We start from the raw sequence: 20,452 nt of genomic DNA, 5'->3' as shown, positions 1-20,452 counted from the left end.
ACCTCCCCCGCCAGGTGAGTCCTGTGATCCCCCAGGGATCCCAGTGACCCCTGTTGGTCAAGGTCCTCTCCCAGCCCCCCTCCTGAGCATACATCCTGTTTCCACCTAAATCCCCAGCCTCTGAGTCACTGGTGACTGTAGGGAGCGTGTTCACCCTCAGCCACCGGAACAGGAGTGAGCCCCATGAGGAGGGGACAGAGGAGAGCTGGAACTCTCCTCCCAGTCATCACTCCTGAGGTCCACCCCCACCTTCTGCCAAGACCAGGACCCCCACCCCACCCCCGCCCGCCTGGCTGATGCAGAATCCAGAAAGGTTGTGCTCCCACTGCCATGCGCCTGGGATCCTGGGAGGGTGTCTCTGATGCTGCTGCTGACATCTCTTTCTCTGCCGTCAGAGATCTCCGTGGACATCCCCCCGGAGATACCCCCCAATGGACCCCCCTGAGGGGCTCCCCCCACGTGCTGGGACCCTAGGATAAAGTGTCAGATGCCACTGCTGCCAGAGACCTCCGCCATGGACACTCCCAACGGGCCTCCCCAAGAATACCTCTCCCCCAAGGGTACCCTCCAATGCACCCTCCCCATTCACCCTGGGGAGACAGGACACACGCAGCCCCCACTAGACCCATCCTCCAGCTGCACGGTCCCCCAGGGACGGACGCTCAGACACAGGCCGAGGAGTCCAAGAGACATGTTTATTAACTGAGTTGGCGCGTATTGCTACGGTGGGTCTGTGCACACGGAGCACGGAGGCGTGCACATGGCCCCGCTCAGTGCGAGCCCAGGAAGACAGACGTGGACACGGGGAGGAGGCGCTCAGTGGGGAGGTGAGGCCCGCACCTGCTCAGAAGAGCCGGACTCCATGGCCCCCGGCTTCCACAGCCCAGCTCTCGGTCTGTGCCTCTAGGTCTGAGACCCTGGGGCAGGGCGGGTCTCCTTCCCCATCACTGATGCCCCTAAGGCCAGGAGTGGGCAGGAGGACTCCTGGAAGGGCAGCTTGGTCCCAGAGACGTGGGGTCCCAAACACTTCGAGAGTAAAGGGACAAACTGATAGCTGCGGCGGTGCTTGCCGGGCAATAAATAAGTGAACAGATAAACGATTAACTAAATAAATAAACAAGGATGCACACAGACAGACACCAACACGAGAAACATGGATGGAGGTACCCAGCATCCCTGGTGGGGTGGCCAGGGACCCTGCTCCAACTCATGTGGGCAAGGAGGGGAGCAGGTGGGGCCGCCCGGGGGCGCTTAAGGCATCTGGGCGCCGGCATGCGGCGCTGTGCAGGTCAGAGGCTGGTGGAGGACACTGACAGAGTGGGCGAGGAGGGTGGGGGGAAGTTGAGCAGCTCGAGCACGGCCACACCCACGCTGCTGCGTCGCGTGAACATGCAGGACGCGGCCACCCACTTGTTGGTCCGCGGGTTGTATTTCTCGATGGAGTTGAGGCTGGAGCTGCCATCATTGCCTCCCACGGCGTACAACCAGCCGTCCATTGCCACCAGGTCATGTGTGCTCCTGGGGGGCCACGGGGGGGTGGGTGGGTGTCCAGCCAGGGGTAGGTTCACAGGGGCCTCTGCTTGTCTCTGGGAGGGCAGACCTGCTGTATGGGGTGAGACATCCCCCATGGACGCCCCTCCCTGGGGACTCCCGTGGACATCACCCTGGGACACCATCCCATGGACACCCCATAGGGCAATGCTCCCCCAGAGACCGTGAGCCTGTGCCTGCAGACCTGCGAATGTTCATGGGTGCCACGCTCTCCCAGGCGCTGGCCTTAGGGCTGAACCTCTCCACTGAGTTGAGGCAGCTCGTGCCATCATTGCCCCCGGCCACGTAGAGCGCGCCTTCTAGCACAGCCACACCTGCTGAGCTGCGCCGGCTCAGCATGGAGGCCACAGGTGTCCATGCGTTCACCTGCAGGTGGCAGGCACTAGGCTGAGGGCTTTCCACCTCCCACAGTGCAGAGCTCCAGGGTGGGGGCAGCAATGGTGGGGGTCAGTGGCTGGGGGGGTGGTAGAGGGGAACAGCAATCCAGGGAATAGCGGTTGGGGGCCAGCCGTCAGAACTGGGCAACAGTCGGGGGAGATGGCAACGGTGGCTGGAAGGTGGTGGTCAGGGGACAACGGTTTACGGTAGGGCACACCACGCACCTGGGGCTCGTATTTCTCCACAGTGGCCAGGTGTGATGAGCTGTCGTAGCCGCCCACGGCATACAGGCTCCCGTCTGCGAGTAGAAGTGCCCCTGAGCACCTATGCATGCTGGGGCACCCAGGGGAAGGGGGGGCCAGGACAGGTAGGTTGCACGTCAGTGGTGAGTCACCCACCAAGTGTGGCCACACGCACATAGCGTCTTCTGGTGCTCATGGCGGCAATGGATGTCCACGCTCCCGTCAGGGGATCATAACGCTCAGCACTGCAGACAAAGGACCTCACAGACCCTGAGTGCAGGTAGGGAGGCCACCCAGGCCTAGGATTGGCCTTCTTGGTCCCATGAACTGAATCCTGGTGAAGCCCTGACCCCAGACCCCACTAGCATGGGCTGCCCTTTGACCCTGGGGAGGGCCTGTTTGGGCCAGAGGGATAGGAGTGGCACTGGGGGCCTCTCAGCTTCTGGTCGGCCATCACCCTGTAGTCCTGGGCAGCCCCCATCTGGTGCACCCACCTGTTGAGGCAGGAGGCCCCATCGTAGCCGCCAGTTGCATAAAGCAACCCGTGCAGGGGGGCCACACCCAGGCAGCTGCGCCTTGTGCCCATTGACACCTCAGGTTGCCATGTATTGGTGACAGGGTCATACGATTCCACGGTGGCAAGGTCCGAGGTCCCGTCGTAGCTGGGGAGAGCCCCGCTGCAGTCAGAGCTGGCCTGGAGGGCGCACACCAAGCCCGACTCGCTACTGTGCCATGCTTACCCGCCCACAGCATATAGCCGGTTGCTGATGGCTGCCACGCCCACCCGGGCCCGGCGTGTGGACATGGAAGCTACCACGTGCCAGCGGTCTGTGCGTGTGTCGTAGGCTTCACAGTCTCCATGGATGGCGAAGAGGCTCCCACCACCTGAGGGCAGAAGGGGGATCCAGTGGGCACAACAGGGTTAGGGGCCTGACGCAGGGTCTGGTGGGGTGGGCCACCCAGCGCAGGGTCCTTGAGACTCCAGAGCGGAAATGGGGGCAGGTGTGCAGCGCAGGGATGTGGTGGGGACGTGACAAGTTACGTAGCAGCTGTAGGAACATGGCTGGTGCGGGGACACAGAGAGTGCAAAAAGAGAACGTGGCGGATGTGAGGTGCGGACATGACAGGTGCAGAAAAAGAGGTGGCAGTCTGGAGACGGACTGCACTGAATGTAGGAATGTGGTGGCCACAGGGATGTGGCCTGTGTAGGGGGATGTGGCAGTGACATAGTGAACGTGGAGGGAACACTGTAGGCAGAGAAGATGCTGCGGGCATGAGAATGTGGTAAGAATATACAAAAAGATAACAAACACGTGTGGGGACATGGTAGGCACATGCACAGGAAACAGATATGGGTTGGGGGCATGGAGGAAATATGAGGGAACATGGTAGGGATGTGGTGGGAACATAGTAAGCACAAGTGGGGATGTGGTGGTCACAGGAGGAAATATGCATTAGGAGATGTGGTGGAGACATGGCGGGTGTAAGCAGGGATGTGGTAAACGAGGGATGAAGATGAGATGAATACGTAGAAGGAACATTGTGGGCACATTTGGGGAGATGACAGGTGTAGGTGGTGACATGGTGGTCACAGAAGGATATGCTGCAGGTGTGGGGATGTAGTGTGGATGCAGCGGAGATGTGTTGGGCACGGGCGTACCCACAGCAAAGAGCACCGGGCCAGCGCCCTCACAGCGGCGCGGCCGCGTGCGGCTGGTTCCCAGGACGCCCCTCTGTTCCGGCAGCAGATGGAACTTGAGGGCCTCAATGAGCAGATCCTTGCAGTCCGGGTGATGCCGCACCAGGCCCTCTGCATCCACATGGCCCAGGAGGAAGTCGCGGCTCAGCAAGGGCAGCCGCACACACTTCATCAGCTGGGGTGGGGGGGGTGCCAGGTCAGGCAGGACCAGGGGACCCACATCTCGGTGCTTGGGTCCTCCTGAGAGCTCCCACATCCCTCCTCAGCCATGACACCACCCGGACACATGGGGGCTGGCATCAGGGGCCCTGATCATGGGACCCTCCCCATCTACAGGGTACTGGGCACACCTGGCTCTCAGCCACCTGTGTCCCTTCCCAGCCGGCAGAAGCCTAGGGCCAGCCTCACCCGAGGGACGTGCTGCCTCCGTGCGTCCACGTCGTGCTTGACCCAGCTCAGGACAGCGCGGTAGACGTCCTCCTCGGAGGGCACGTTCAGGCTGTCGCTGGAGACCAGCTCCAGCACCTGGGGGTGGGGTCTCAGGCTAGGCCAGGTTGGGGGAGGAGGTGGGGAGCCCTGAGGGTGCCCAGGACAGAGAATCTGCCCAGCCAGGGGCCCAGTGTTCCTGGGGGGGGGGTCAAGCAGGGCGTGGAGCCTCAGGTCCAGCTCCCCGGGGCCCACGGACTAGGGATGCAGGCAGAGATGGGGGTTGGGATAGGGCTGGAAGTCAAAGGGGAGGGTTTGGGCTTAGGGTGGGGTCTGAGGCTAGGGGTCAGGGCTGGCCGGTGGTGTTACCTGCTTCAGCGGCAGCAGCATGAACTCCTCAGTCTTGGCCACGTCCACGAAGTGCTGCAGCACGTACCTGTGGGCAGCCTTTAGCAGGTCGCTGCAGGAGTGTGTGTCGGCAAAGCCCCTGATGCCCAGGCAGTTGGATGGGTCAAGCTGACTCAGCAGGAACTTGCAGCATGCATCTCGGACGCCGTTCAGCTGCAGGAGACTGGCGGCTGGGAGCAGAGTCTGTGGGCACAGGAACAGGGAGAAGGTGAGAGAAAGGACTGGGAGGCCAGGGCCATGAGACAGGGGACAGAGTGGGAAGAGGGGCTTGGGCCACAGGCCAGGGGATGGGATGGAAGCGGGGACTGGGGCCACAAGACATGGGACGGGGGAGGTCAGGGCCACAGGACAGGGATGAGGGGAGACGGGGGGATGTGGGGAAAGGCACGGGGGGTACAAGAGGTACAAGGGGGACGTGGGGATTGGGACAAGGTATCTCAGCAACACAAAGGGCTAGTGACGTCACCTGCACGTTGCCCTCGCCCACCACGATTTCAGCCGTGTACGCAAACTGCACCAGCTGGTCCAGGGCCTGTGGGTCGATGTCATGCAGCGTCACATGCGTCTGACGGCTCTCGCTCATCTCATCTATGGGGACAGTGGATCAGGCCCGTCCTCTCCCTGGGAGACCTGCGGATGCCCCCCAGCCCCCAAACTATGGGCTGTGCACTTACTCGTGAACATGGCATGGAAGTAGGGGCTGCAGGAGGCCAGCACAACCTTGTGCGCTCGGATCTCCTTGGTGGCCACGTGCAGGACAATGTCACACAGAAGGCCACGCTGCCTCATGCGGCTCATGGCCACAAATGCATCATGATAGTGCCGCTTGGAGTTGTGGGCCACACTGTGGCCCTCGCGGCTCAGCAGCTGCATTGCCCCCTCCATAGGGGCCGCAGGCCAGGGCTGCCGGGGACGTGCTCGCTCTGCCTCAGGGCTGTGGGGGGTGGCTGGTCAGGGAGCTGCCCATGGCCTCGCCACGTCTGGGCAAAGCCCTCAGTGGCCCAAGCCTCAGTCAGCCCCTCACAACCCACCCTGCTCCCTTCCCCATCTCCCACCACCTCCCAGCCCTGTGTCAGGCCTGGCCCCTACCTGCCCAGCTCTGCTCTTCGTGTCCAGGAGCCTCCCTGGAGCCCAAGCAGGACCCTGCCTCACACCTTCTCTTGGCACACAGCCAAACCAAAGTCCCTCATGGACCTGGTGCCCTGATAGCTGAGCTACACAGCTCCCTCTGACCAGGTCCCATCTGGGCACCAGGCCTCCTTGGCCCAGAGTACCCTACAATAACCAGGCTCCCTTGATGCTCCTTGGGACTCTTTGTTCTCTGTTGGCCACCCTTTCCATCCCCATCAGCCCACGGTTCCCTCAGGATAGGAGTCTGTCCCCCTCCACACCGGCCAAGCGCACTGGGGATGCATGCAGGGTAAAGGTGGCCAGTGTTCCCTCAGCCACTCCCTGAACTGGACCCCTTCCACCCACACTGCACCCGCATCCTGCGCATGGGTTGCCTGAGTCTCCGTGTGCCGTGCCGCTGGGGTTCAAGGACAGCCAGGAGGCGACAGAGCCTCTGGGGATGGCCACTCAGGACGCCTGTCCAAACCCGCCCAGTTCGCGGATGAATGGAAGGGTGGGGGCTCAGGTGTGCCGATACCGGGTGTGAGAATCCGGTAGAGCGGAGAGAGCAGTGGTAGGATGGAGTGGGAGCAGTGGGAGATGCGGAACCTCCACAGAACCGGGTCTGCGGGCGCGGGGCCTCCAAAGTCGGGTCGGAGCCTTGGCTGGCACCGCCCCCCCCCCAGCCGGGCCTCGAGGACCGCGCCTGGGCACCCTCACGGCCACGCTGGTCCTCTCCCTCTTCCGCCGCCCTAGAGACTTCCTTTGGCCACTCCGGTGCCCTAGACCCTCAGTGTCCCCTCACGGCCACCCCCGTGCCCCTGGCCCGTCACGACCACCTCCCGGCCTCCCGAACCACTCACGCCGGCGGCTGCGGTGGAGGCGGCGGCGGCGGCGCCTCGGGCCCGGGCCCTGGGCTGCCGTGCTCTGGACTCTGTGTCCTGCCAGCCGGGCGCTCGCTGCGCGGCTGCATGGGCTCGGCCGTCGGACCCGCCGGACCTGCAGACGATCCAACCGACGCGCGGATGCTGGAGGACTGCTCGGCGGTGGCGGCTAGCTCCCCGCTTGCTTTCGCCGCCCGCCCGCAGCGCTCTGTTTCTCGGCGCCGCCCGCCCCGCCTTCCGGCTCCCCGGCCGCTTCGGAGACGCAACGTGGGACCCGGGTCATCCCGATGTCCTGGAGCAGGTGTCCTGCCTGCCACCTCCTCCTCCTTCAGGAGGTCCCCGGGCAGGACCTGAACCGACCAGGACCTCCTCCGGAGGCAACCCTGGACAGGCCCTGAGCCAGCTCACGGCCGTCCCCTCCTGCTAGCCCCTAGGCTTTCCAAATCCTTCTAAGTACCAGGCCTCGCTCTGGGCGCTGGCAGCCTGGGATGGAGAGGGCGTATGGGAGAGACCTGCCCTGGGCTTGACCTGCACACCCCCGGGCCTGTGAGCTAGCCCGTCGTGGGGTCTAGCACATCCGGGCGGCTCGCGTCTCTCCTTCTCTCCCTAGGGCCACTTTCGGTCCTCCGGGCCTTTGCATCTGCTGTTGGGGCAGACAAGGAAAAGAAAAAGCGGCCATTCCCGTCCAGCCCCGTCCAGCTGGGGCTCAAGTGGTTGAGGACGGGCGCGCGCTGTGGGCAGCCCACGGACCTGTCCTCCGCGCTGCATAGCACAGTCCGTCGGTCGCCTCCTGTGCCGCTGCACCAGGCGCCTCACACGGGCGTGGCCTGGCTTTAGGGCAGCATTTTTTGGTGATCTGTCTGTTTACTACACCGCCGTCTGTTTCCCTTGTTTTTCGTACGGGATCTCTGGATTTTCATTATTGATTTGTGAAAGCTCTTTGTATATTACCGCCTTTGCCGCACCTCTCCCGCCCCGGGTGTCACTCATCGACGCGCAGCACTCGGGGGCAGGTGCTTCCGGAGCCCTGGGCAGGCGGCTGGGGGGGGAAGGTGGGCGCCCGGGCTGTCGACCCGGGGACGGCACCACCGTTACCGCCTCTGACAGAGTTGTGAGAGGCACGTTAGGGTTCGACCCAGGCGGTCCGGCGGTCTGAGGCCCCGCAACCCGCACTAAACGGATGCGTGCGTGTGCGGAGACTGAACCGCGTCCCCGGGCGACCCCGGAGAGTCCCAGCCCCTTGCCGCGAGACCGACTGGATCAGGGAAGCGAATGTGCCCGCCTGCCTCTAGCCCGCCGGCGCCAAGGTCGGAGAACCTCAGAGTCAATCACGGGGCGGGGCGGGGCGGGGCGGAGTCTGGGGGCGGGGTGGGAGGGAGGAAGTGCGGCAACGCATTGCATTCTGGGCCCGGAAGCGGGGTACACGCTGCGGGTTAGCTGTCATGGCGGCGGCACTGAGTCGGAAAAGGTGAGTTTGAGCGGCCGAGGGCCTGTCGGGCTACCGGCGGCTGCGGGTATCCAAAGGGGTTCTCCTCGCCCCTGTCCGTGCTCCTGGGGCAACGGGGCTGGGGCGAGCCGGGATGGTGGACGGCTGTGACTGCGACGTCGTGACCCACAGGCGCCTGGAGGAGCTGACGGTGGATGAGTTCCTAGCCTCGGGCTTTGATTCCGACTCCGAATCGGAGCCCGAGGGCGCCCCCGGAGCGGAGGCGCGGACGGTGCACGGAGCTGCCCGGAATCCGCATGGGCCAGGCGGGAGCTCCTCTGCCAGGTGAGCGCGGCGCCTCCCACTGAACGTGCGTAGGGACCTCTTCGCCCAGATCCGCCTCGCCTCTGGGATGCTAACCTCCGCTGGGTCCTCGGGGCTGAGGCCCAGGGGCCTCTGATTCCTATCCTAAATTTTTTTAGTTTTTTGTGTTATTGTTTAGTATATGTTGTTTTTGCGTACTTTGTTAAGTTGTATTTTGAGTGGACGATATACGCTATTGTACTGTACAAAGATTCTGGTTTTCGGTATTTTTTTTTTAGTTTTAAGATGGGCTAATTCATAGTGTGTTAGGAGAAAGAAGTGTTTTGGAGTGAAAGAAATAAAGAGAAGGGTTTAGAGTAATTAAAGGGAGGTTGGGAAGAGGAGTCACGTTGTTTTAAATGAAAAAGGTAATTTGACGACAAGATAGATTGACACAGTGACTGTAACAAAGGGCCGAAGTATAACAACGGTTGTGAAGATGGCACAGGACCGGGGTGTGTTCCATTTTGTTGTACAGAAGGTCGCTGTGAGTCAGAACTGACTCGATAGCAGGTAATGACAATGATATTTTAGAAGGTGATGTTTAAACACAGACTTGAATGAGTAAGTTTTGTAGGCAGAAGGAAAAGAGTCTTAGTGTTTTAGGTGGAGGGAACAGCAACGGCCCTGAAATAGGAGTGTGTTTTATATGTTTGAGGACAGCGAGGGGTGAATGTAGCAGAGGGAGTGAGAGGGAGAGTAGTAGAAATGAGACCCGAGAAGTGACAAGGGGCCAGATCTTAGGCTATTGTCAGGCCTGCCGGTAAAATAGGAAGTTATTTTGGGGTTTTGAGCAGAAAAGTAACATCACGTAACATGTAGCACCAGGGTTCCTTGGGTGCTGTCCTGGGAGTGGAAGCAGGGAAACCAGCTTGGAGGCTGCTGTAGTAGCTGAGGAGTGCTGGTGGTTGAGTTAGGGTGAGGACAGAGCAGGTGCAAGAGAGAGACTTAAGGACAGCCCAGGCGTTTTCACCGGACCACCTGGAGGGACAAAGTTAACAACAGTTGAAGTAGAGTAGAGTCCAGGCAGAATGAATTCAGGGAGACCATGAGTTCAGGACACGAGCGTGTGGGTTGAATACGGCGTCAGAGTGCACGTGCGGAGGTGTTGAAAGGCCACTGGATGTGTGATTCTGGAGTTCTGGAGACAGACAGGTCAGCTGAACTCTTCCTGGCTTTGTATCCCTGGAAGTAGCCCTTCTCTCGGGTTGTCTGTAGCTGCTGTGAGGGAACAAACAGACCTACCCCTGTAATTTCTCAGGAGACCAGCAAGCAGGCAGTGTGGTAGGGACAGGAAGCCCCGCAACTGGCTCTGCCTACCCACTGGGGTTGCTGACCTGTCTTCTTAGCCGGCGGAAAGGCTGTGCCTCTGAGCACAAGGACCAGCTGTCTCGGCTGAAGGACAAGGACCCGGAGTTCTACAAGTTCCTGCAGGAGAACGACCAGAGCCTGCTGAACTTCAGCGAGTCGGACAGTTCTGAGGATGAAGAGGAGCAGTTGCACTCCCTGCCCAACATGCTGGAGGTGAGGGGGCCAGGCAGAACTGGGCGGGCGGGGGGGGAGTCACCTGTGGTCGTTATGCCCTGCCCTACCTTGGCTCTTCTGTGTCTGTGCAGGAAGCAAGTGAGGAGGAAGAGGAGGATGGAGCAGGGGCTGGGGACAAAGTCCCCAGGGGACTGCAGGGGAAGAGGAAGGATTCGGTCCCTGTGACCCTCGCCATGGTTGAACAGTGGAAACAGGCAACGAAGGTGAGAAGTGGCGTGTGGACTAGGCCCTCTTCCCAGAGGCAGGAGTCTGCACTCGACTCCCCTCGTCAGAGGTGCCCAGTGCTGCACAGGCATCGTCTTGGGAGGACTCCTCCCTGAGGCACGGGGCAGCTCCAGCATTCCTCCTGTGTGCCAGGCAGCTCCAGGACTGTGTTTTCCCACTTGGCCTGTCCCTTCCTCTCCAGGGCTGCCTTTTCTGTCTCCTCTCGGGTTTCTGCTGCCTAAAGTTTACTGAGGGTGGGACCTGGTCTCTCTGCCTTGTCGGTCTGGGAAGTGTAGGTCCTTATGAGGGGTTCATGGTGGTCTCTGTGAGGAGACGTTGGGAAGAGAAAACCGCCCTTACCACCTGGGAGCCTGCTGTAGTCCAGGAGCCGGCATTCGAGGCCCCTGTCCTATTGAAGGGTCCTGGACTGTGGCTCAGCAACCCCGGCCCCCACCCCGCCCCTGCATCTGAGATTGTGGCTGGGCCACGGTGCCTTTCTGAGAGCAGTTCTGTCACTTTGCGTGCCTCCCTGGGTTCTCTCTCTCTTTCGCCTTTCCAGCAGCACCTCACGCCGAAGCTGTTGCATGAGATTGTTCAGGGGTTCCGAGCGGCTGTGGCCACCACCCAAGGAGACCAGGAGGGTGCCGAGGCTGGCAGGTTCCAGGTCACGGACAGCGCAGGTGAGCCTGGTGAGGGGCCCGGGACCCAGGCTCTCCATGTGTATCCTCTCCCAAGAGTAGACCCCAGTGGCCTCTGTGTTCACCCTGTCCTGTAGTGTTCAATGCTGTGGTGACCTTTTGCATCAGAGACCTCCTGGGCTGCCTCCAGAAGCTGCTGTTTGGCAAGGCCCGAAAGGACGGCACCAGGTGAGGAGGTTGGCAGTCCTTCTGGACACAGCTGGGACAGGGTGGTGGGGATGGGGTAGGCTCTGTGGACACCTGGAGAGCTAGGAACATGCAGGACCCTAGGAAAGGCTGGGCTCTTAGGGCTGGCGGGGATGGGGGGAAGGCACATCCTTTCTCTTTCTTCTTGAGAAGGAATTTTCTGCCTGAAATTTCTCAGGCTGCGTGGTGTGTGTTCCTGCCGCTGGGCTTTGAACTCCAGTTTTATAAGGCCAGACTGTCTCCATCGTCTCTGACAGCTGGGTCCTGCTGACTCTCGTTGCCTCAGCTCTGCTCATGGTCTCAGGGAGCCTCCCAGATGGGGTCCGTAAACTGGTGCCAGCCTGTCCCCTTAGGAAGGTGTTGGGGCAGGGGGTGTCATAGTCATGGGAGGGTCACAGTCAGGGGAGTCACAGACATGGGGCATCTTTGTAGGGGGGCACCACCGTCCAGCAGCCCACTGTGGGGGAAGCTCCGTCTGGACATCAAGGCCTACCTGAACTCAGTCACACAGGTATGGTCCTGGCAAGGGTGGGGGTACGCTGGACTGGAGGATGGTTGGTTTTGGGCCTTACTGTCCCCTGCTGACCCCCAGCTGGCGAGCTGCCTGACCGAGGCGACAGTGGCAGCAGCTGTTGTCCAGCATATCAGCAGTGCGGTGCCCTACTACCTGACCTTCCCACAGCAGTGCCGTGTGCTGCTGAAGGTAGGCTGGCCATCACAGTCCGGGCTCGTCCCCCCGGCCACCTCCTGCTCCCAGCCTGTCCCAGCCCCTCCCTGCTGCGTGCAGGACACCTTCGCTCTTTATCGCTCTTCCTTTCCCGTGTGGGTGACTTGGCTCGGGTGGCACCTCCTATTCTTAGACAGAACCACGTCAGGCTTGTTCTGTTTGTTGTGAGGTCGTGAGGTGACAGCGTTTACAGCACTCATACACACAGTCACGTCGCTGTGGTGCTGCCTTCGCTAGAGGTGGTGGGATTGGTCTCAAGTTCTTTGTCTCTGATTTTTTGACTGCTCATAGTTGCCGCTCATGGCACTTCGTAGAGTGCTGATCTGTCTTCAGGAGTGGCCAGAAACACCACTGGCCCTGGGCAGGGGCTCTGCCGCACCCGGGCAGAGAGGGGCTGGGCATGGCCCCCTGGTGGGGAGCCTGGGTGGGCAGTGACCCCCTCCGTGCCCTCCACAGAGGATGGTGGTCCTGTGGGGCACTGGCGAGGAGACCCTGCGTGTGCTGGCTTTCCTGGTTCTCATTAAAGTCTGCCGGCACAAGGACAGCTTCTTGGGTCCCATCCTCAAGGTAGCATGGCATGGCTGGCCCGGGTGGGCTCTCTTGGGACTAGCTGAGGTTCCCTCAGGGTCTGGGTAGACAGTCTTTGCTGAGGATGGCAAGTGCCCTGTATGGGTAGTGCTCTCGCTGGGCTGTGGCCTCCTAGCAGTGTGGCTCTTGGGGGCCTGTGCAGAGGGAAAAGACGCACCGGGCAGGAGTGGGGGCTGCACGGGGCTCCCGGAGCTCAGGACGAGCTTTGACTGGGTTCTCCCGCAGCAAATGTACATTACGTACGTGAAGAATTGCAAGTTCACGTCCCCCAGCGCCCTGCCCACCATCACCTTCATGCAGCGCACCCTCACAGAAGTGCTTGCCTTAGACACTGGTGCTGCCTACCAGCATGCCTTCCTCTACATTCGCCAGCTCGCTGTCCACCTGCGAAATGCCATGGTCATGCGGAAGAAGGTGTGGGCCAGCCGACGGGCGCACTTGGGGGCATGGCCCTGGGTGGGAAGCATGGGTTGGGGGCTCGGTGCTGCTAGAGGAGAGGCCCCATGTGGCTCCTGGGCCCCATCAGGCTTATGAGAAGCTACCCCTACTGCTTGGAGCTGGACCGGCTCTCCTAGTGGTGTGTCTTTCCTCTGACCAGGAGACGTACCAGTCCGTGTACAACTGGCAGTTTGTGCATTGCCTCCACCTGTGGTGCCGTGTCCTGGGCACTCTCTGCCCCAACGGGGCTCTTGAGCCCTTGATCTACCCGCTTGCGCAGGTTATTATCGGCTGCATCAAGTAAGTCTGGGCTGGGTTGAGGCCGGTTTACATGGATTGTCAAGGAGGTCCGGGGTCAGGATTACACGGAGTGTCCTGGGTGGTCAGGGTCGGGGTTATGAGAGGTGTCCTGGGTGGCCAGGGCTACACAGGGCATCTGGAGGGCCAGAAAGGGTAAATTCTCTGGGAGGGTTCAGGGTGTATGTTTAAGCAGCTCCTGGGGAGGGCTGGGGGTGGTCTCTGGCCCCTGGGCCCATTGTGAGAGGCCACTCCAAACATCGTTACGGGCAGCCGGCTGTGCCAGCTGCTCCTGTTGGCCCCAGCTCCACAGGGGAGCACACACACGTGTCCTGGAGACTTGGGGTCAAGAGTATAGCGTAGGCCTGTAGGAGTCCAGACCACGGGTTGGATGTGCACAGAGCACTTTGGGGTGGTCTGCCGCCTGTGGACATAAATGTTCCAGGGGAGCCTTGTTTTCTGTAATGTGGGGCTGAGGTGTGTCCTCAGAGAATGTGTGGCAGGTAGCTCTGTGCACTTCTCAGCCAGGAGGGGGCGTCTGTGTTCCTCTGAAGGGGGACGGGCTCCGGCTAGGAGGGAGGGAGAGGGAGGTGGACCTGGAATAGCCCTGGCTGCCAATGCAGGGATGGGGAGAGTTGAAGGAACTCCCTTGTTAACGTGAAATTGGGGTGGAAGGTGGGCGAGCGGGCCCTAGTGACTGAGAGGGGTCTCTGTCCTGCCTTGTGGAGGGATCCCTGGGCAGGTGTGGCTGGGGGAGCCTGGTGGCAGTAGACCGAGTGGGCCTGCCCTATGGGCCTCAGGACCTCGCTAACCCCTCCCTACCACCCCCAGGCTGGTCCCCACTGCCCGCTTCTACCCGTTGCGCCTGCACTGCGTACGCGTCCTGACACTGCTCTCAGAGAGCACGGGCACCTTCATCCCTGTGCTGCCCTTCCTTCTCGAGGTGAGTGGGCCACGAGGGTGGGGGTGGTGACTGGGGGAGGGAGAGCAGCAGCATGTCTGTCTGCTCCGTCTGCCTGTGTGGCTTCGCCTTTGGCCCTGGGCTCAACAAGCCTCCCAGCGCCCCAGTGTCCTCACCTGAGGACAGGAAATGGCTCTGTGGACCTCATAGGTTTCTCAGGAATATAGTTTGCCTTGCTGCCCCCCCGCCCCCTCCGTCTGCCCATGATGAACTGGCCTTCACTCTATGGGCCCCATGGTGTCACTCAAAGGTCAGGGCCAACCAGGGCGGTAGTTGTTTTGCTCGAGGTGAGAGTTAGCGTCCCAGCTTGGATGGAGCCCCAGGCCCGAGAGGCCAGAGCTTCCGTATCTTCTTTTCATGAGTCTGCCTTGGCGCGGAGTCGGCAAGTGTGCGAACCTGTGCCTGTGTGGTGCGTGTGTGGTGTGGTATGTGTATGTGAGTACTTGTGTGCCTCATGTGCGTGTACGTGTGTGGTATGTGTACGTGTGTGCGTACATATGTAGTGTGCGTATGTGTGTGTGGTGCACGTGAGAGGCTGGAGTCCAAAGCCAAGGAGCCTCGGGCATGAGACCTGGCTGGCATGTGTTCAGGAATCCATCCTCCCTCCTTTTGGAGAAGCCTCAGCAGTCAGTGTGCGCCCACAGGGAGGCCAGCCCAGTCCTGTGGGCTGTTGCCGTGGTGCTGCTGACTGGGGGAGGGAGAGGAGGCAGAGGAAACCCAGACGGTTCTGCACTGATTCCCTGAGGGGAGCCACTGTGGTTTCGTGTTGTCAAGAACACTCTTTGGAAATTACATCCTCTCTGCTTGTGGCTGCCGCAGTGACCCCCGACCACCCGGCTTGTGGCCCTTCGCTCAGTGCCCCCACTGTGGCTCCTACCCCAACCTCGTCTTTGTGTCTGTGTTCTGGGCATCTGCTTCCATTTGTCTCTTTCTACCTGGCGTCTCCCTGAGCCCTCATGCTCTCCCATGGGGCCTTCCGTTTCTTCCCGTCTCTGGTCTCTCTTTGGGCAGCGCAGGTCAGACCCCAGCCCTCGGCCAGCTAGCTAGAGAAAGGGCAGTGCTCACCCGGGCACAGGTTTATTGTACATCAAAACATGGCTGTTTTTTGAAAGCAGTGGGTACAGCCAGCACACATCTTCACCTGAGAGGTGCCTTTCCTCTCGCAGTGTACCCCCCAGGGGGTCCTCAGGTGGTGGGCCCCACCTCTATCCCTGGGCAGCCTGGGCCATCGGGTCTGGGGGAAGCCAGGTCTTGGGAGGTGGGCAGTGGTGCTGCGGGAGCACCCAGCTCCTGGCTGCAGCCGCTTAGTCATAGGCCTAGCCACTCAAGTTCTGCTGCCCCTCCCCTCCCGGCCTTTCCTGTTTTCCGTGGAGTCCCCTGGGCCTGTGGCCACCAGCACCACCAGGGTGCAGGTCCTTCACCAAGCAGCCCTGCAGTGCATGTCAGGAAACATGCACTTTGAGGTCTGGTGCAATGGTGGCCCCCTGACCCCTTTGTTTGCAGTGGTCTATCCTTGCTTCTCAGCTGTGTTGGGGGAAGATTCTGATTCTGTGTGCAGCACATGTGCCCTAGTCATGCTGCCCATCCTGCTTGTTGCCAGAGAGTCTGGGCACCACCTCGGGCACGAGGCTGGGCTTTAGGAGGCGTGAGGACTCAGGCTGCTGGGTGGGGGGCCTGGGGCTGTGGGCTTATAACCGTTGGGTACCTGCCCCTGGTCTGAGGACCCAGAGGGTGGACATGTCTCTTGGTGATGGCCATGGGGGGCATTCTGAGGAGGCTACAGCTGGGGTCTTGCAGGTTCTGCCCTAGGACAGTGGGCAGCAGGCGGCAGGGCCCTGAGGCTGCTTGCCTGGCAGGTTTTCCAGCAGGTCAACTTTAACAAGAAGCCGGGGCGTATGAGCTCTAAGCCAATCAACTTCGCTGTGATCCTGAAGCTGTCCAATGTCAACTTGCAAGAGAAGGTTTACCGGGTGAGGCTGGCGGAGTGGCCCCTGGGGTGCTGGTTTCCTGCCCATCGTGACATGCCCCCCACTTGTCCTAATGCCCACTGCCCCCCACCCCAACAGCCCTCCATCCTGATGCCCGCCCTCTGCCCTGATGCACCCCCCCCAGCCGTGACATGCCACCCTGTTCTGATGTACACCCCCCATCTTGATGCTCAGCCTGACCTACTGCCATCTTGATGTGCCCTGTGCCCTGACACCTGGCCTGATGGCCCACTGTCCTGATGTGCTCCCCCCACCTGCCCTGACATGCCCTACCACCCTGATGCTCCTTGACCGCCCACTCTCATGTGCCCCCCACCCCCAGGATGGCCTGCTGGAGCAGCTCTGCGACCTCACTCTGGAGTACCTGCAGGGCCAGGCCCACAGTGTTGCCTTCCCGGAGCTGGTGCTGCCTGCTGTCCTGCAGGTCCGTGCTCTTCTCCCACCCCACCGGGCAGGAGGGTGGGATCCCAGTGTGTGAGCACGGGTACTCTCCACAGAATACTTGGGACCTGGGGGGCCTGGCGAGCCCCTGCAGATTTTAGAAGACTCCCCAGGGACTGGAGTGGCCATGAGGGCTCTCCTTGGTCAGGGCCGTCCCCCAGCACAGCCCCTTGTGGTTATGGGTACTGTGAGGAGGTGGGGCAAGGAGATGACCAGCTCTGCTGCAGATCTTGTGTCAGCCTCACTTGCCTTGAACTACAACGTCGGAGTGGGGGTCCTCCCTCATCTGTAGATCCCCTCTCAGCTCACCCCACACCTCTTCCCATGGAGATCCGTTTGCCCAGGCTAAATGTTTCCTGTCTCAGGGAGGCCTGTGCCGCCCCCAGGGAAAATGGCACTGCCATCCCTGTGGGATCAGCCCCAAGAATCACAGGCCCCTTGGTGGGGAGGTGGGGGGCTATTCCTCAGACTCAAACTGCACATGGGGCTCAGATGCCCACCTGGATACATGTGTGCATGTGTGTATGCGAGCAAGCACAGTACACACAAACACAGTCGCGTATTTATATACATAACTGGGTAGTTGCATGTACACGTGCACACGTGTAGTCACGTGCCTTTGTGATCACGCCTGTACACGTGTGCACAGCCACTGTCAGACACATATGCAGTCACACTCAGTGTACTTTTGGTTAGTAACACCAGGAAGTTGAATATCTGTTTCTGGGCTAGGAGTCCCAAGGGACCACAAGTGGTTTTTGGTAAAAGCCTAGCAGCGGGTCCCACAGGCTGTACAGGCCACAGGGGTTCTCAGGACTGCTCAGCTCCTGTGTAGCACAAGAATAACCCCACAGAACACATGAGTGAGTGAGAAAACTGTATTCGTGGACAGGCGCCACTTGATCTGACCTGGAGGGTGGATTCTTGATGCTCTCTGCTGTCCCTGGCCCCAAGAGGGGCCCTTGCCACAAGTGCTGCCCTGTCTGCAGCTCCCCCCCGCCACCGGTATGCACATGCGTGCCCTGGGATAGGACCCATGTCCCATTTCTTGTTGAGTGGCAGACCCCTTCTGAGCTGGTGGGGTGGGACAACCAGGGCTGGAGCTGGACTAATACCCTACCCCTGCAGCTGAAGTCCTTCCTGCGGGAGTGCAAGGTGGCCAACTACTGCCGGCAGGTGCGCCAGCTACTCGAGAAGGTGCAGGAGAATGCGGAGTATGTGCGCTGCCGCCGCCAGGCTGTCTCCTTCAGTGTGTCTGACCAGCAGGCCGTGGTCAGTCCACAGGCAGGGGGCGGGGGTATGTGGGCTCAGTCTCCTTGGCTTGCTGACAGCAGGTGTGACCCCGAGGTTCCTGTACCCCCAGGATGCCTGGGAGAAGCAGACACGAGCAGAGGGGACCCCGCTTACCAAGTACTACGGCCACTGGAGGAAACTGCGGGACCGGGAGATCCAGCTGGAGATCAGCGGCAAAGAGCGGGTGTGTAGGGGCGGGGCTGGGGCAGGCCAGGGGCATGATAGCCATCAGGCCTGAACCCTGGGTCTCTATGCTGGCCACCAGCTGACATGGTGTAGGGATGCCCCCCCAACCTGCCCCCCATGTAAGAGGACAGTTGGGATACCTGAGCAGGGCCAAGGTAGGTGGGGATTCCCTGCCACCACCATCCTGGTGCTTGCGGGTGGGTGACAGAGCAGAGACTGGCCACTGAGTCTATAGAGGGGGTGGGCAATGTCGCATAACTGGGCAGGGCAGGGTCTCTGCCAGCCAGCGCCCGTTTTTCAGGCCTGGTGGGCTGGGGCCTTTGTCACTCAGAAGTAAAGGGATGGCAAGGTGGGCTTTGTCTTGTGACCCTGGGGCCTGCCTGGGCGGGGTGACTTCCTGTGGGTGGCATGCCCATGACTCTGTGAGTGTACCTGCCTCCCTGTCCTGCTGGGTGTGACAGTTTTGGGAGCAGGGAGGCAGGGGGTTGTGACTAGACTTCTAGTGAGTTGGAGCACCACTTTCTCAAGAGGGAAATAGAAATGATTGTAACATGTATGGCCAGTGGAAAGTGTGCCCAGGGTTCCCCTTGCCCACCTGGGGGGCAGCCCTGTCCAGGGGTTCCCTAAAACAGTGTTGAGTAGGAGTCAGCTCGGAAGGGTGACTGATGCTTCCCTAAGTTCTCGATGGGGGTTGGGGGAGGGGACACGGCAGGGGAGGTGAATGGGACATTGGGTTTGAGGGAAGATGGTCTGGAAAGCGCGAGCAGAAGGTGGCCGCTGTCAGAGTGGGCTCCTGCCTGGTGTTTCTCGAGGGTCTCTTTGTGTGATGGCCCTGCTGAGGGGGGCAACAGGTCAGGAGAGTGTGGGGGTCAGGGTCAGGCTGTCACAGGCTCTTCTTTGCTCTCAACACCCACTTTGGTGGTCTTCCTAGTTGGAAGACTTAAACTTCCCAGAAATAAAGCGGCAGAGAACAGAAGGCAGGAAGGAAGAGGACAGGAAGGAGTTCAAGGACCTCTTTGACTTGGACAGTGATGACGAGGACGCCGCCTCTGGTCTCTCAGGGACAGGTACTGGGTGGGCAGTGTTGGGCTGCCCCCCGCATCCTTGAGGGTAGGGGCAGGCGAGCCACAGACAGGGCTGGGCAGGCAGGGGAGGCCGATTTCCAGACTAGGCAGGATGGGGGGGTCTGTACTCCCTTCCCCATGGCTGCTGTCACCGCCTCCTCCACTCTCACTGGTCCCTTTCCTTGTTTTGAAGTGGGGGCTCAGTTTTAAAATCCTGCTCGAGCCTTCCTTGGGGTGGGTGCCACGGCCCCAGTGCTGGCTCCACCCCCTGTAGGGCAGTTCTGGGTCCTCCCACCTGCGTGTAGTTCCCTGACCAGGCTGGGAGCAGACCGGCCTCCCTCAGCCTCCACTGTGTGGGCTGGTGGTCATTCAGTGGCCCTTCCTCTTGCTCCCCAGGAGCGCCTGGGTCCGTGAGAGCTCTACAGGGGGCAGAGGAGGAGGAAGATGAAGATGGTGGCGACAGCAGCAGCGGCAGAGAGGAAGAAGTCAGCGACTCAGAGGGTGAGTGCCCCTGGGCTAGTGGGGCCTAGGGTGGGTCAGGGGGCAGGCTGTCCAAGGGCAGCTCCAAGCAGGCAGACCTCGACTACCCACGTCCCGAGAGGCCAGCCCAGCTGCTCTGGCAGCCAGCACAGCGGCACCAATAAATTAATTAGTGCCATGATTAATTAGTGATAAGCGATCTCCAGGCTGGCTCCTCCTGGTAGAGCAGGATTTATGTGGCCTTGCTCCCCAGCAGATGGAGGCATAGACACCGAGGCGGGGCTGAGCCCCAGGGAGCTGCAGCGTCTGGCCCAGGGGCCGGAGGACAAGCTCGAGGACCTACAGCTCTCTGAGGAGGACTGAGGCCACCGTGGACACCAGTGGGCAAGGCTGTAGACTGTGGACAGGACTTTATTTTTGCAACATCAAAGACCAAACGTACCAAAAGTTGGACCACTTCCTCAGCCAGCGGCCCTGGGGCAGAAACACACTGCAGAGCCTGCCCACTGCGGGCCCCATGCCTCAGGAAGGAAGCTGCCTCCTCCTGAGTGCGGGATGTGCAAGGCCCCAAAGCAGGAACAGCCCCAGTTCCAGGGGAGCCAGGGCCTGGCTGGAGCCCATGTGATCCATGGCAGTCTCTGTGCCTCCCGTCTTTGGTTTGTCTGCCACTGCTGGGATGCGGGGACCTCAGATCTGGTCCCCAGGGAATCGAGGCACAAGCTGGCTGCTCTACTCTGCAGCAGTCCCATAAGTCTTTGGAACGTGTTCCTTTTCTAAGTCACGTGTTTCCTCACTGTTAAAACGTCTGGTGTTTCGCATCCAGATCCAAAAGGAAAAGTAAGCCTCGGGGGAGGGGCCGTTGCAACAGT

General features: G+C 60.8%; 2 protein-coding genes across 7 annotated transcripts; one reads left to right on the top strand and one right to left on the bottom strand.

The window, feature by feature from the left end:
• Positions 1–683: 683 nt before the first annotated feature.
• On the bottom strand, positions 684–7,552 carry KLHL17 (kelch like family member 17). Of its 3 annotated transcripts, none has more exons than XM_049877562.1 (12): positions 6,678–7,552; positions 5,379–5,638; positions 5,171–5,292; positions 4,666–4,887; positions 4,279–4,395; positions 3,832–4,045; positions 2,986–3,056; positions 2,666–2,865; positions 2,328–2,416; positions 2,154–2,227; positions 1,736–1,917; positions 684–1,518 (listed from the first exon to the last, which is right to left on the bottom strand). In XM_049877562.1, exons 1-12 carry the CDS (start codon positions 6,785–6,787, stop codon positions 1,290–1,292), a joined length of 1,890 nt encoding a protein of 629 aa, XP_049733519.1. In that variant the 5' UTR covers positions 6,788–7,552; the 3' UTR covers positions 684–1,289. The 3 variants fall into 3 exon arrangements, with proteins under 3 accessions (XP_049733519.1, XP_049733518.1, XP_049733520.1); XM_049877561.1 differs by having other exon boundaries at positions 2,666–2,833; positions 2,912–3,056; positions 6,678–7,549; XM_049877563.1 differs by lacking the exon at positions 2,666–2,865 and having other exon boundaries at positions 2,912–3,056; positions 6,678–7,550.
• Positions 7,553–8,112: 560 nt separating this feature from the next.
• On the top strand, positions 8,113–20,387 carry NOC2L (NOC2 like nucleolar associated transcriptional repressor). 4 transcript variants are annotated; one of them, XM_049877559.1, is made up of 19 exons: positions 8,113–8,166; positions 8,317–8,469; positions 9,837–10,011; positions 10,104–10,235; positions 10,799–10,916; positions 11,012–11,102; positions 11,553–11,631; positions 11,713–11,823; positions 12,304–12,414; positions 12,661–12,849; positions 13,034–13,173; positions 14,002–14,113; positions 15,988–16,101; positions 16,442–16,543; positions 17,689–17,832; positions 17,924–18,037; positions 18,971–19,106; positions 19,500–19,604; positions 19,837–20,387. In XM_049877559.1, exons 1-19 carry the CDS (start codon positions 8,141–8,143, stop codon positions 19,944–19,946), a joined length of 2,262 nt encoding a protein of 753 aa, XP_049733516.1. In that variant the 5' UTR covers positions 8,113–8,140; the 3' UTR covers positions 19,947–20,387. The 4 variants fall into 4 exon arrangements, with proteins under 4 accessions (XP_049733516.1, XP_049733514.1, XP_049733515.1 ...); XM_049877557.1 differs by having other exon boundaries at positions 10,796–10,916; positions 19,837–20,385; XM_049877558.1 differs by having other exon boundaries at positions 10,796–10,916; positions 19,840–20,384.
• The last annotated feature ends 65 nt before the right edge of the window (positions 20,388–20,452 follow it).

Source organism: Elephas maximus, chromosome 3 (genome assembly GCF_024166365.1).
Source record: "Elephas maximus indicus isolate mEleMax1 chromosome 3, mEleMax1 primary haplotype, whole genome shotgun sequence".
Lineage (NCBI taxonomy): Eukaryota > Metazoa > Chordata > Mammalia > Proboscidea > Elephantidae > Elephas > Elephas maximus.
Note: the sequence above shows the minus strand (reverse complement) of the source record. Positions and strands in the feature narration are given on the sequence as shown.